Source organism: Tenrec ecaudatus, chromosome 12 (assembly GCF_050624435.1).
Source record: "Tenrec ecaudatus isolate mTenEca1 chromosome 12, mTenEca1.hap1, whole genome shotgun sequence".
In the NCBI taxonomy this organism is placed as follows: Eukaryota; Metazoa; Chordata; class Mammalia; order Afrosoricida; family Tenrecidae; genus Tenrec; species Tenrec ecaudatus.
The window spans coordinates 76,242,557-76,258,160 of NC_134541.1; the positions used below are offsets into that span (position 1 = coordinate 76,242,557).

At 37.5% G+C, this 15,604-nt stretch overlaps 1 protein-coding gene across 2 annotated transcripts in view; it reads left to right on the forward strand.

Annotated features, from left to right (window-relative positions):
• The window catches only part of PARG (poly(ADP-ribose) glycohydrolase), a 155,889-nt gene that overhangs the window by 59,235 nt on the left and 81,050 nt on the right, over nucleotides 1-15,604 (forward strand). For both annotated transcript variants that reach the window (XM_075564169.1, XM_075564168.1), the window contains exons 8-9: nucleotides 4,647-4,739; nucleotides 8,576-8,733. In XM_075564169.1, coding sequence (XP_075420284.1) covers nucleotides 4,647-4,739; nucleotides 8,576-8,733 — 251 coding nt within the window. The remainder of the gene's footprint in view (nucleotides 1-4,646; nucleotides 4,740-8,575; nucleotides 8,734-15,604) is intronic.

Here is a 15,604-nt window from a genome sequence, read left to right on the forward strand (position 1 = left end):
CTGTTATTGTCTACTGTTCTATCTTCATTCATGGCACAGTGCCTGGAACACAGTAAATACTCCAATGTTTGTTGACTTGTCAACTGAACAAATAAGTGGATCTATAATCTGAAGAGAAGAAATGGGTAAAAAAGCATTACAATTTTGTAATGTGTATTAATTTTTAATAAAACACATTACCACTTGTGAGGCCACAATATCTGTACAGGTAGTCCCTGACTTAATTGACAAACTGTTTAGGGCTATTCTTTTTTATCTTTTTTGCCCCATATATCTTTTTGTTAGTAGTATGTACTACATACGATGTTGCTACAATATGATATGCAGATGCATATGCAGATGCTGTCCTTCTCAAATGTTCACCTATGTTTCTGTTGTCCGTCCCCCAGGGAAGAGGTTATATGTAGATCCTTATAATCAGTTCCCCTTTCAACCCCACCTTCCCTCCACCCTCCTGGTATTGCCACTCTCACCACTGTTCCTGAAGGGATCATCTTTCCTGGATTCCTTGTGTTTCTGGTTCCTATCTGTACCAGTGTACATCCTCTGGTCTAGCTGGATTTGTAAGGTAGAATTGGGATCATGATAGTTGGCGGTAGTGGTGGGGGGTGGGGGGAAGTGAGGGGCATTTAGGAACTAGAGGAAAGTTGTATGTTTCATTGTTGCTATAGTGCACCCTGACTGGCTCGTCTCCTCCTCGAAACCCTTCTGCAAGGGGATGTCCTGTTACCTACAGATGGGCTTTGGGTCTCTACTCTGCACTCTTCCTCATTTACAATGATATGATTTTTTGTTCTTATGATGCCTGATAACTGATCCCTTCCACGCCTCGTGGTCACACAGGCTGGTGTGCTTCTTCCATGCGGGCTTTGTTGCTTCTCAGCGATATGGCCACTTGTTTATCTTCAAGCCTTTAAGACCCCAGATGCTATATTCTTTTGATAGCCGGGCACCATCAGCTTTCTTCACCACATTTGCTTATGTACCCACTTTGTCTTCAGCGCACCTGTTGGGAAGATGAGCATCATGGAATGCCAGTTTAATAGAACAAAGTGATCTTGCATTGAGGGAGTTCTTGAGTGGAGACACAATGTCCATCAGCTACCTTAATACTAAACCTATAAAATATGCACATAGATTTGTCTCCCCATCATCATATATGAATATATTTACATATGCACATGCCTGTATTTAGACCTCTATAAATGCCCTTTGCCTCCTAGTTCTTTCCTCTATTTCCTTTTACTTTCCTCTTGTTACACTATCATGCTCAGCCTTCATTTGGGTTTCAGTAATTGCTCTCGATTACATTGCCCTTGATCAATCCCTACCAGGCTTCTTACACCCTCTGTGCCACTGATTTTGGATCATTTGTTTCCTTCTCCTTGGTTTGTTAACACCCACTTCCTTTCCCCCATCTCCTCCTTTCCCATATCTCCCCAGAACCGTTGGTCCATTGTTTCCCTGCCTGTCTTATCTAGGTAGACATGCAAAGGTAATAATATGCATAAAAAACAAGACAGTAAAACAAAGCGACAAAACAAAACAACAACAAACCAAGTACAAAATAAAAGCCTGTAAATAGTTCAAGGTCTGTTTGTTGACCTTTAGGGGTGTTTTCCAATGGAGTTTGATGGGGTGCCACACCCTGGCCTCAAAGTCTATTTTTGGTATTCCCTGGTGATTTGATTGTTCTGTTCCCCTTGCTGTTCTGTTGTACATCCTTAGTATTTCGTCTCAGTGTGGTGGGGTCAGATTGGGTGCAATTTGCACACTGTGTCTCCCTTAAAATGCTATGGGTCACTGAGGGGTGTTGTGTCTCATAGTGGGGCTGGCCCTATGGTCCTTTCTGTGCTTTGGCTGCTCTGGGCAGAAATATCGTCTTCAGGGCTTGGTTGGCCAGGATGTGTTCCACTCTCTCTTCCTCTCCCTTCATTTGCTCCTCTGTGCTCTGGTCAGACATTTTCCTCTCCTGGAGCTGTGGCTTCAGTGCTGTCCTCTGATGTGAATTCCTCTGTGGCTGCTTTATTTCTACCCCTATATTTTCCCAAATCACTATTGTTTAAATTTTAGTTAGAAAAATTGCCTTGTTTTTTAGTTGCTTAGTTTTCTATAGTTCGTTGTTTGCTGTTAACTCCAACCATGGTGATTTTATCTGTAACCAAGCATTGCCTAGTCCTGCTGTCTTTAAAATCATTTGTATGTTTGAACTCATTTTTGTAGTCAACATGTCAGTTTATCTCAGCAAAGGTTATTGAACCCCAAAAGTCTGAATTGCATGTTTATTCTGAATATCAGTTTTTCCATGATCATATTTTAAATTCTCTGCCATCGACTAATTCTGATTAATAGCAATTCTCTAAGGCAATGGTTCTCAACCTTCCTAATGCCACGACCCTTTAATACAGTTCCTCATGTTGTGGTGACCACCCCCCCCAACAAAAAATTATTGTTGTTGCTACTTCATAACTATAATTTTGCTACTCTTATGAATCAGGCCACCCCTGTGAAAGGTCGTTTGACCCCTAAAGGGTTGTGACTCAGGTTTAGAACCATTGCTCTAAGGCAAAGTTGAACTGCCCTTGTGAGTTTCCAACATTTTAAATCTTTATGAAAGTAGAAAGCCTCATTATTTTCCCGGGAAGCAGCAAGTGGTTTTTGAACTGAAAATCTTTGGTTAGCAACCCAGTGATCCTTGATCCTAATTTTAAAGAGGGAGGTACACATAAGTAGGGTTTAGCACTTTAATACAAGGAATATTCGAGTGTTATAACTTGTTTATAAAACCAGACTGAAGTACCGGAAAAGTGGGTTTGGGGTGACGGAGGATGATGTAAGATATGGAAAAGATAATCTATAACTTTTAATAAGGGTTTGTGTGTGAATGTGGGCAGGGGAGGGAGGAGGAAGAAATGATATCAGGGGCTCACGTGGGCAGAGAATGCTTTGAAAATGATGATGGTGGCATATGTCCAAATGTGCTTGACACATTGGAGGAATATATGGATTATGATAAGAGATGTAAGAGCCCCCCAAAAATATTTTTAAAAACCCAACCAGACTGAAGATAATTTTCTTTTCTTTTTTTGATAAATTTTTTATGACGCTGTCTATGGATATACACAATCCAGCTGCAGATAAATGAACAAATACTGCTTTACAAATTCTCCAGCTACCAAGGAAAAGCATTAGCAGAGAGTTTATATTCTTGTCAGTTCCAAACACTGGTCATATAGGGACGTGCGAAGTACTATGGCTTAGAGGCCTAAAACACTGGGGTTTTAGTTATGATTTTTGTTGATTATTGACCTCATCAGACAAATAAACCTATTTAATTCCCTTGGATTCTATTTTTCATTCTTGTAATAGTGACAGGTTCAGATGGATTGTAATTGAGACCTCTTCTTGCCTGAACGTAATTTCAAGTAAATAAATGATTAACTTCAACTTTGACTGTGTATGTGCTTTTGTAAATTTAGAATGTTGACATTTCCAGTACTTGCAGTGCAATACTCTCATGCTTGGAGAGAAATTTAAAAGGCCTTAAATAATTTCTAGAACTTTGTAGAGTTGGGAAGTTATAAATGATAAAAATTGTCCAGGAATGTTACATTTGTTTTGCCCCAGGTTATCATATTAGCATTGTGGTTTTCATTTTCTCAGGGTACTTAGAAAAGGAAAAGTCTCAGGTCATCAGAAAATTTCATTATTTATTTCCCAGTAGGTCATATTTGACACATAAAATACGTTTTGAAGTAATTAGTTTGGCATTTTTGGTGATTAAGGATAATATATTACTCCTCAGGACCAATAGTGAGAGTAGTGATATCAGGAGGGTAGGGGGAAGGTGGGGGTAGAAAAGGGGAATCGATCACACTGACCGACATATAACATCCCCTGCCCCAAGGGGAACGGACAACAGAAAAGTAGGTAAAGGGAGACAGCAGTTGGTGTAAAACGTGCAAAAAATTTTTAATAAATTGTCAAGGGTTCATGGGGGGACTGGATTAGGAATGAGCTGATACTAAGGGCTCAAGTAGAAAGAAAATGTTTTGAGAATGATGATGGCGACCTATGTACAAATGTGCTTGACACAATGGATGGATGTATGGATTGTGATGAGAGCTGTAAGAGCTCCCAATAAAATGATTTAAAAAAAAATCTTACAGGTTCTGAGGCTTCCAAATGAGTCCTTGGTGGTCTAGCGGCGTTCAGTTGATGTAGCCAATAGCAGAATATACTCGTCTCCATTTTCTTTCTTTTTTTTTTTTCAAACGCTTTATTGGGGACTCATACAACTCTATCACAATCCATACATACCTCAATTGTATAAAGCACATCTGTACATTCTTTGCCCTCATCTCCATTTTCAAGTATTTAATGTGAATGTAGATAAGAAGAGGTGCTTGTTTTTTATATTGTTTAATAACTTCTCAGAGGCATTAAGTTGAATTATTGATGTTTAAAATTGAATTTGTATGTTTATTTGTATACCTATAAATATCATTTTTTGTGATTGATGATCCTATATTTCATGAAATAGTATTTGTAGTATTTCATGAAAAGCACATAACTCAGTTAATTTTATAACCAACATTTATTTTCTGGTTATTATTAAAAGTTAACATATTTTACTGATTTTTCAGGTACTTGAAGAAGCAGAAGCTCAGCATTTATATCAGTCCATTTTGCCTAACATGGTGAAAATTGCACTTTGCCTGCCAAATATTTGCACCCAGGTTGGTAGTAGATTTTTAACTTCCTTAGTAGTTTTCTTGAGGCCTGAAAACTGTTAAATTTCCCATAATCTCTAATAGCTAAACTCAGAAAGAGAGACACAGGAAACAGTTTTTACACAAAAGTATAATAATCTTACTATATTGAGGAAAAGTTTAGAGACTTGAAAGAATCCTATGAAAGGACATTAAGAGTGGAGTGTTCGTTTTCTGAGCTTCAGTTTAAGACTGTTGAGGTTTGTTTACTCAGATTTATTGTTCTTTACTCAAACTTTTCCCCTCTTTTAAAAAATCTCTTAACAAAAAAAAAATTTTTTAAAAATCTCTTAACTTTTGGGATGGGGGGACATTTTATATTCATTATAAGGAGCCCTGGCTTGCAGTGCTTAAAGCATTTGACTGTCGCTTGAGTCCACCAGAATTCAGGGGGGGTTAAAATGTGGCAATCTGCTTCCATAAAGATTACCGCCTTTGGGAAACCCTCTGAGGGATCCCTCTGTCCTTACTGGGATGCTGTACGTAGAAATCAACATGATGGCTATGTGGAGTTAGGGAATGGTCTTCAAAATGGCTAAATAAAACTCTAAACTTTTCCTAAATACCCTTCCTCAATCAAATGAGTTCATGGTAGTATTGTACCTTCTGAAAATATTTTTTTCATTTGGCATAGCAACAAACACATATCATCTCGTAGTTTCTGTGAGGAATTCAGAAGCCGATTAGCTTAGTGGTTCTGGCTCAGGTTCTCTTTCTTAGGCTTGCAGTCAAGGTTTGCTAAGGGTAGTCATCCAAAGACAGCTGATCTACTTCTCAGTTGAGTTTACATAGCCGTTGGCAAGAAGCCTTAGTTTATTGTCTAGTTACTATCTCTAAAGATTACTTATCCTGGAATCATGTAAAGAAAATTATACAAAAAAATAAAATATGAGGAGTGAGGGTGGGATGGAAAGGGGGAGCTGATTTCAGGGATCTACATATAACCTCCCTAGGGGACTAACAACAGAAAAGGGGAGGGAAGGGGGAAAATGAGGAGCTGATACCAGGGGCTTAAGTGGAGAGCAAATGTTTTGAGAATGATGAGGGCAACGAATGCTTTAAACAATTGATGTATGTATGGATTGTGATTAGAGTGTATGAGCCCCCCCCAAAGTGATTTAAATAAATAAATAAAATACAGAAGACCCAATCCAAGAGAAAACAGGAGACACTAGAAATGAGAACAAATTGAAAATGGGTCAAAAGGGAAAACAAATGAGATTAATATGTTAAATCTTGACCACACTATATCTGTAGTAACCTACTTTTTAGTGCATTCTGAGGGCAAGACTATTCATATCCTTACTCAATATTGAGAGGTAAACTGAGGCACAGGGAGATGGACAAAGATAACTGAAAGGACAAAGGGAGCGCAGAAGCAGAAATAGTGGTCTAGCAAGTAGCCCAACGGAATCTCGGTCTTTGCCCTGGTCTGAGGTGTGTAAAGGACAGTGGGGAGAGGGAGTCCGTGCTGCAGCAGCAAGGTTTATGGCCCGGATGTAGTTGATCAGCTCTGGCAGGCAGGCCAAATTGTTCTCAGGGAGTCAGGCATTCCAGGCATTGTTTTTCACTCTCCTCATTTCAGGGGGGCAGCTGCTGACCTCTGGGGATGTGTAGGGAAGCAGGCCCTAACCTGCTTCAGTCAGATATTATGAAAGAGTTCAGTGGAAACAATCTCTATGGACAGATAATCTGCAAGTGGGTTTTGAGCTTTCATTGAGCTTACACATAGCTTTCTGCAAATCCAGTGCTCTGAATTTCATCCGTAACACATTTCATTCCTCTGATTTTGGATTTTATTATTTACAGCCCTTGGATCACACAGGCTGGTGTACTCCTTCCATGTGAACTTAGCTAACACCTTACTTAGACATCATAATAAGATTTGCATTATCATACTTCCCCAAATATTAATCTTTAGGCATTTTTCACTCCCAAGAGAATAGAATTCTATATTCTGTATTAAAAATGTATTATTAGGGAAACAAAGTTTTGTGATTGGAATCCATTAACCTAAAATAGTCTCCATTAAATTTTTAATCATTTTCTCTGATAACTTGAAAAAAAGTAGTTAAACTCATTTTTCACTAGAACCAAGTATGTTTGTTTTAAATCATTGACACAGTATCATGATAATTTTATAAGCGTATTACTGAGTTGTGAGGGTAAATATATAGGATTGACACTGAGATCAATATAAGCTGTTTCCTCTTTCTTAGAAGTGGTGATCACTGAGACTTGAAAGGAGAGAGAAGGAGCCTTAGTGGCATAGTGTGTTATGCGTAGAGCTAAGTACCACAGGGTCAGCAATTTGAATCCTCTGCCCACTCTGCAGGAGAACATGAGGCTCTGTTCCCATAAAGAATGACGCCCCTGGGTATCCAAAGGGGTCATTCTACTCTGTTGTATTGTGTTGCTATAAATCAGAATCGACTTGTTGACAGTAAATTTTAGTAATGAAAATGAGGAACTTTGCTTGAACTGTGGTTCAAGTGGTAGCTAAAGAGTCAGCAGTTTGAATGTACCAACTAACTATTCTGAGGGAGAAAGATGTGGAAATTGATTTCTCTTAATTATTATAGCCTAGAAGCTGTGGGTCGTTTCAACTCTGTGGAGGTGCTGTAAATTGGATTTAACTCAATAGTTTATTTACCTTTTAGTTTTTCTAAGAGATGTGGTTGAGCTAGAACCTTAACTGTTTCTTTTCCATAGCAGACTGTTATTCTAGTAATGATGTATATTTTCCATTATTTAGAAAAAATTACATTGTTACAGCATTGTTATTTTTATTTATCTTGCCTGTCTTTCCTCAGTTTATTCTTAAGATATGGTTAGAACAGTTCTCTAGCAAGCTACTTAAGATTTGTGCAGATACCCAGTGTCCTTATTTCATGATATTATTGAAAGGGAGATTAAAAAGTATCTCAAAAACTTATGTTGGAACATTTTGAAATGTAAGTGCAGTGGCAGTGGTCTCTGGTTTTATTATCAAATACTTAAAACTATGTTTTAAACATTTAAAATAGAAGAAAAGTCACTGAAACAATATTCAAGTCCACTGGATTATATTGAAAATAAAAGATAATGAATTTGGACTTAGCATAACTAGAAGATATTTCAGTTATAAAAAATTTTGAGCGACATGTCTTACATCTTCCTTGACTTGAATGTTTTGAGTATATAGTGAATGTTTATCTGATTATAGACTATACTTAATTTTGGATAATGGTTTACACATGTTTCATTAATTACTTCAATACAATTAGATATTGTGTTTCATTTTTTAAATTGTCAGTGTGAGAAATTTAGAATTGTCAGAATAAGTGGGAAACTTACTGATTGAATATTTTTTCTTAGATCATTTTATTTAGGAGTAAAATACAAAAATTGCTCTGCTCAACAATCTGTATTGTGATGTGAGAAAAAATTTAGCATAAACAATGATAGGTAAACTTCTTGCTGTGTTTTCCTTTTTCATAGTTTAAAGTTTTCACTGCATGGGCAATGTGTTACATTTTACTGGCTAAAGCAATTTTGCTTTTCACCAATAAGTAATGTTTTATGTTCTCTTTACTTTTCATTATTATTGATTAGCAGTCTGCAATTTGTCAAACAAGAACATTTTCTCAATCAGCCTTGATAAACTACCCTTGACTTTGCTAATTTGAGAATTCAAGAGTAGCTTGAAATGATTTCTGCCCTAATTTAGCAAATGTAATTTGGTGCTTCTGCTTTTGAAATTGCTAAACTAATTATTGCTCATCTTCTCTGTATTTTGTTTGTTTGTTTGTTTCCTCTGTCAGCCAATACCACTCTTGAAACAGAAGATGAATCATTCCATCACAATGTCTCAGGAACAGATTGCCAGTCTTTTAGCGAATGCTTTTTTCTGCACATTTCCACGAAGAAATGCCAAGATGAAATCGGAGTATTCTAGTTACCCAGATATTAACTTCAATCGGTATGTTTTCGGTGAACACCTCTTTAGCAGTGAAATAGAGAATGCTAGAAGGAACAACAATATTTGCTTAGTGATTTGCCACAAGCCAAGCATTTTATGCACAATTATCTAATTTAACCTTTATAACACATGGTGGTATTTTCTCATTTGCAAGCAACATAGTTAAAGTTCATGGAGGTTAAAGAATTTGCCTCCATAAGTTACTTACCTACATATATTTACTTAACTATAAGTCACAATGTTAAGGTTTAATCTAAGGACTATCTTTTCCCAAGAACCATGTTCTTTCCATCCCCTGAGCACTCACACTCATTATCTTTCCCTCTTCAGTTTGATCTGTTCATGGGAAAATTGGTTGCAAATTATATGAGAGGACTCCAGAAAGTTTGTTGGAAATTGTATTTTCTTTTCACTCTAATTTCATTTTTATGAACATTTTGGAGCCTTCTCATATCTTTATATTTTGACACAGTGTTACATCTGATGTAAAAGTCTTTCTGTAAAGGCCTTATAAAACGTATGAAGTTAAGAGGTTGACTGCCTTGTGAGATTTATAAGAAATAAAAATATACTTTTTAAGATAAAAAGCAAAATGAAACTTACTTTCATCGATTTGAATTTTTCATTCATAAGAATGTTCAGATTAGTTAAATACGAAGCTGTAGCTAAATTTTTAGGTACCAGCTGTTTGCAAATAAGTGTTATTTTGTTCCCCCTGTTTTCTGTTTTATTCACGAGTTTATAACAGTTATAAATAGAATTTGATAGATTTTCCCAGATTTCAGGAACATGTGTTGAAGCTAGAAGTCATGTGTATATCTTCCTCCACTCATTCCCTGTCTGTGAAGACAGTAGGATAAGGTGGGCAGTGTACAGAGTGGAAAGATACTGTCATAGACTAAAATCACAGAAGTGGATACCATTCTGTTTCTGAATTTGCAATTAAAGGCTATACTTATTTTAGTTTTTCAATCTTATGAACCTTTTATTTTTGAACATTTTACTTTGAATTGATTGAAGATTTATAGAGCATGTCAGTTTTCCATTCAACTATTTATTTATATTTTGTTCCATGCCATTGTTTAGTCACCACAATGTAAGATCACTTATTCTGACTCATTCCTGTTGTTTCCATTCCTCTTCTGAACCCTACTGAACTTTGTCCTTGTATAAATGCTAGTCTTTTGCTCTTAAATAGTTGATTGTTCTAAGGTGTGCCTACTTCCCTAGTGTTATATTGTTCTCCTTATTGAGCTGTTTCTTGACTGAAAATTGAGCCATCAGCTGAGGGAGCAGGGGAGGTTGGGTGGCGGTGGCAGCGGTGGTGGTGATGGTGGTGGTGGTTGTGGTGGTGTGTGTATGTGTATGTGGCTGAAGGTAGTTAGATGTGTGTGTGTGTGTGTGTGTATTTCTAAACCTAAAGGGTGACTAAAGCCTTGGGGTCTGCACCATTCTCTGTCTGACCAATAAGCCTAATCTTTTTTTTTTTAAAGTTTGTTTAATTGTTTTCTCATACCCTAATACCCTATCTGGGACCTAAGGAGCCTGGGTGGCTTAATGGGTTACATGTTGGGCCACTAACTGCAGTGTTACCAGTTTGAAACCACCAGCTGCTCTTTGAGAAAAGGATGCGATTTTCTATTCCCATACAGAGTTATCGTCTCGGAAACCCACAGGGACAATTTTGCTTTGTCATATAGATTCTCTATGAGTCAGAATTGACTCAGTGGCATTAAGGACCTTCTAATATGATCCTAAACAGTAGTTCATAATGGTAGGCAGGCACCATCTAATTCTGATTTCAGTCTTGGAGACTGATACTAATATAGTCCATTACACTAATTGTTTATGTATCTTTGATTTTCATCGTTCTTCATTCTTCTGGATAGGCAGAGGCCAGTAGCTGCACTCACTAGCTTTAAGATTCCCAATTGCTGCTCACGAAAGAAAGTACCATGTAGACGATCGAGCTTTTTCTTTGTGGATTGTTATGCCAATTGACAAAGGGGTCTCCTCAAACCCTGGTTCTGAGCCCCTGGGCTCTGTAACTTCTTTCTTTAAAACATTTAGTTACATCTAAGAAGTTTCAGTAACTTTGCTTCCATGGCATTCATAGATGTATTTGCAGCAAAGTTAAGTACCATACACCTATATCATCTGCTAAACCTCTTTCCCACCCTTTAGCCTGTGTGTCTATCCATACAATATGTTACTAGATTATGTAAATAAGTGTATATTATCATTGTTGCCTTTAGTTCTTGTGCTCCTCCCCTTACCTTTTTACCACTAATCGTCATCAAAATATTTCTTTTATTGTTATAACTTTTTCTTCACTCTTGACAGTAGTGGTCTCATAAAATATTTGTGATTTTATTATTAACTAATTTCACTCCACATAATGTCCTATAGGTTCAGTACTGTATGTACCATCATTCATTTATCCATTCTTTCATTGATGTGTATTTAGGTTATTTGCATCTTTTTTGCTGTGTGAATAGTGCTGCAATGAACCTGCCTGTTCACGTGTAGGCTCTAGGATAGATGCCAAGTAGAGGGATTGCAGGATGATGTGGCATCTCTGTTTCTACCTTTTTAAGGAAGTGTCGTTCTATTGTTCATGGTGGTTATATCATTTAACAGTTCCACTAGCAGTGTAGGAGAGTTCCCTTCTCTCTAGACCAGGGGTTCTCAACTTTCCTAATGCTAGGGCCCTTTAATACAGTTTAACACTCATGTTGTGGTGACTCCCAACCATAAAATTAGTTTTGTTGCTACTTAATAACTGTAATTATGCTACTGTTATGAATTAGGGGACCCCGGTGAAACGGTTGTTTGATCCCCAAAGGGGTTAAGCAGTTAAGAACTGCTCTAGACCCTATACATCACTTGTTGTTTTGGGGGTTTATTTTCACTTTGCTATTGATGCTGTGTGAGATGATACTTCATTGTTGTTTAATTTACATCCATCTAATGGTGGTAAAGTGGGTCCAGAGTTGGGCTGCTAATTGTAAAGTCAGCAGTTCAAGCCCACTAGCCGTCGTCCCATGAGAGAAAGATGCTACTGCCTGATACATAAAGATTTAAAGTCTCAGAAAACCAAAGGGGCAGTTGTATATTGCCCTGTAGGGTAACTGTTTGTCAGAATCAACTCTGTAGGAATAGGATTTTAATGCATAATGATTTCAATCATTTCTTAACGTTTGTTGGCCACCTGAATGTCTTCCTTTTTCCTGTCCATTTAAAACATTTTTTGGTGCAATGTTAAAATTTTTTTTAAAGTTTAGAGATTAATCTTTTGCTTGATATGTTGTCATTTTTTTTCCTCCCAGGAAATGGGTTCTCCTTTTACACTTTTGACAAAATCTTTTGATGCACATAAATATCTAATTTTTATGAGCTCCCAGATAATTTCTGCTGTTTGTGAGTTTTCAGTTGTGTGTTTTTTTTAATTTTTTAAAAAATTTATTTTAACAATTTATTGGGGCTCATACAATTCTTTTCACAGTTCATACATATACATACATCAATTGTATAAAGCACATCTGTACAGTCTTTGCCCTAATCATTTTTTTCTCTTTTCTTCTTTTACATTTTATTAGGGACTCATACAACTCTTACCACAATCCATACATATACATACATCAATTGTATAAAGCACATTCATACATTCCCTGCCCCAATCATTCTCAAGGCATTTGCTCTCCACTTAAGCCCCTTGCATCAGGTCCTCTTTTTCCCCCCCCTCCCTCCCCATTCCCCCCTCCCTCATGTGCCCTTGGTAATTTATACCTCGTTATTTTGTCATATCTTGCCCTATCCGGAGTCTCCCTTCCCCCCTTCTCTGCTGTCCCTCTCCCAGGGAAGAGGTCACATGTGGTTCCTTGTAATCAGTTCCCCCTTTCCAACCCACTCACCCTCCACTCTCCCAGCATCGTCCCTCACACCCTTGGTCCTGAAGGTATCATCCACCCTGGATTCCCTGTACCTCCAACCCTCATATGCACCAGTGTACAGCCTCTGTCCTATCCAGCCCTGCAAGGTAGAATTCAGATCATGGTAGTTGGGGGGAGGAAGCATCCAGGATCTGGGGGAAAGCTGTGTTCTTCATTGATACTACCTCACACCCTAATTAACCCATCTCCTCTCCTAAACCCCTCTATGAGGGGATCTCCATTGGTCGACACTTGGGCCTTGGGTCTCCACTCTGCACTTCCCCCTTCATTTAATATGATATATATATACATACATATATACAGATACACATATATACACATACATACACACACTTATATCTTTTTTTTTTTTGCATGATGCCTTATACCTGGTCCCTTGGGCACCTCGTGATCGCACTGGCCGGTGTGCTTCTTCCATGTGGGCTTATTTGCTTCTGAGCTAGATGGCCGCTTGTTCACCTTCAAGCCTTTAAGACCCCAGACACTATCTCTTTTGATAGCCGGGCACCATCAGCTTTCTTTACCACATTTGCTTATGCACCCATTTGTCTTCAGCGATCCTATCATGGAGGTGTGCAGTCAATGATATGATTTTTTGTTCTTTGATGCCTGGTAACTGATCCCTTTGGGACCACTCGATCACACAGGCTGGTGTGTTCTTCCATGTGGACTTTGTTGCTTCTGAGCTAGATGGCCGCTTGTTTATCTTCAAGCCTTTAAGACCCCAGTCACTATCTCTTTTGATAGCCGGGCACCATCAGCTTTCTTCACCACATTTACTTGTTCACCCACTTTGGCTCCAGCCGTTGTGTCGGGAGAGTGAGCATCATAGAGTTCCATCAGTTGTGTTTTGTTAGTGTATTTTTGCCATGTAATAGGGCACCTATAATGTTGTCCTTGTTTTTTCGTTGATGATCTGTACAATTGTAGATTTTTAATTTAGGTGTTGGATCCACTTTGAGTTTGTTTTTCTGTGTAAGTTTTGAGATATCTGACCTGTTTCATTGTTCTGCAAACACATTTCCAGTTTTGTCAGCACCAATTTGTAAAGAGACTGTCTCTTCCCCATTTAATGCATTTCAGCTGTTTGTCAAAGTTGATTTATTCATAGGTGGGTGGATTTACTTCTGTTACTCAATTCTGTTGAGATTGTTTTGACTATTTTGATTATGTCTTATGTTTGGGGATAAGTGTGGGCCTAACTTTTCATCCTTTTTAATTTAAATAACACACTCCCATTGAATCAATTCCAACGCATAGCAGTCCTATAGCACAGAATAGAACTGCCCCTCTGGGTTCCCAAGACTGCAGATCATTACAAGAATAGATCTCCTGCAGAGTGGTATTTTTGAACCAATGACTTTCTGGTTTAGCCACCCATGGAGTAACCCACTACACCACCCGGGGTCTATTTTTAAGTGGTGCCTTTGTTTTACGTTACTCTTTAAATATCTCACTGCCCTTAAATCAATGCTGACTCATAATGACCCTTCTGTGATTTTTGAGACTGTAATTGTTTACTGATAGAAAGCCTAGTATTTCTCCCATGATGGAGCTGCTAACCATGCAGATTGCAGTCATACTCTTTACCATTACACCATAGTTGCTTAAAATTTCCTATTTTGAAGTAAGTAAATAAATAAATATAGTTCTTTTACATACATGATTTTAAGCTTACAGGAGAGTTATAGAGACATTACAGAGATTTTCTTCATACACCTTACCCAGCTTCACCTTATGTTAATATCTTATATAACCAGCATATAAGGGGGTTCAAAAGTTTGTAAAAAATTACATTATCTTTCAGTTTTTCCACAAAGTCTTTGAAGTCCCTTTATCTAAAGGCAGTGAGTTTGGGTTTTGGCTATACAGGTATCAAAGCATTGGCATTGGTATAAAACTATTAACTAAACTACATATTTCACTTTATTGTTTTTCCTGCTAGCCTTTTTCCATTTTACAGTCTGAACTGCCCTGTATTCCACCTGGCATTTATTTTATTTTCTCATTTCTTCCAAATGGTTCTTTTCTTTTTAAATTTCTTTATGATATTAACTCTTTTGAGAATTCCTGTTCAGCTCTTTTAAAAATTATTATTAGAAGGTTGTTTTTCTGATCATTTTATCAGGAGTTTCCCATCTTTTTCTGAGTTCTGGAAGAATTTGTGTAGGATTGGTGTCAGTTCTACCTCGGATGCTTGGTAACATTTTCCTGCGAAGCCACACTTGTTGCTTTCTGGTTTTTTTAATTGGGCTGGAAAGAGATAAGGAAGGACACTATATAGTGCTCAAGGGAATGGTAGACAAAGAACCACTAAGGATTTTAAACAAGAGACCTGCTGAATACGTCAACCACATGCTAAAAAGGATTTAAAAAAATCACAGGCTCAACAATTATATTAGATGATTTCAATGCACCACTCTGAGAAAAATAGATCACAGGGAAAGAAACTTAACAAGGAGGCTAGAGATCTAAACATTAGAATTAGACAATTTGACTTGATAGATATTTACAGAGCTTTCCACCCAAATACAAAAAAAATCACATTATTTTCAAGTCCACATAGCACATATTTGAAGATAGACCACATGCTGGAGCATAAGTCGAATCTGCACAAATTTAAGCACATTGATTTCATATAGACCTCTTTCTCTGACCACTGTACCATAAGACTGGAAATCGACAAAAGGAAGATGAAGTAAACAAGAACAAACAATTGGAAGATGAATAACTCTCTACTGCAACAGGAGTGTGTACTGGCCCAGATCAGAGATGAAATTAGGAAATTTATAGAAACCAACAAGAATGAAAACAAGATGTACCAAAACTTATGGGATACATCAAAGGCAGTTATCAGAGGAAGTTTCATAGCAATGCATGCACACCTGAAAAAGGAAGAGAGACTCATGATAGATAAA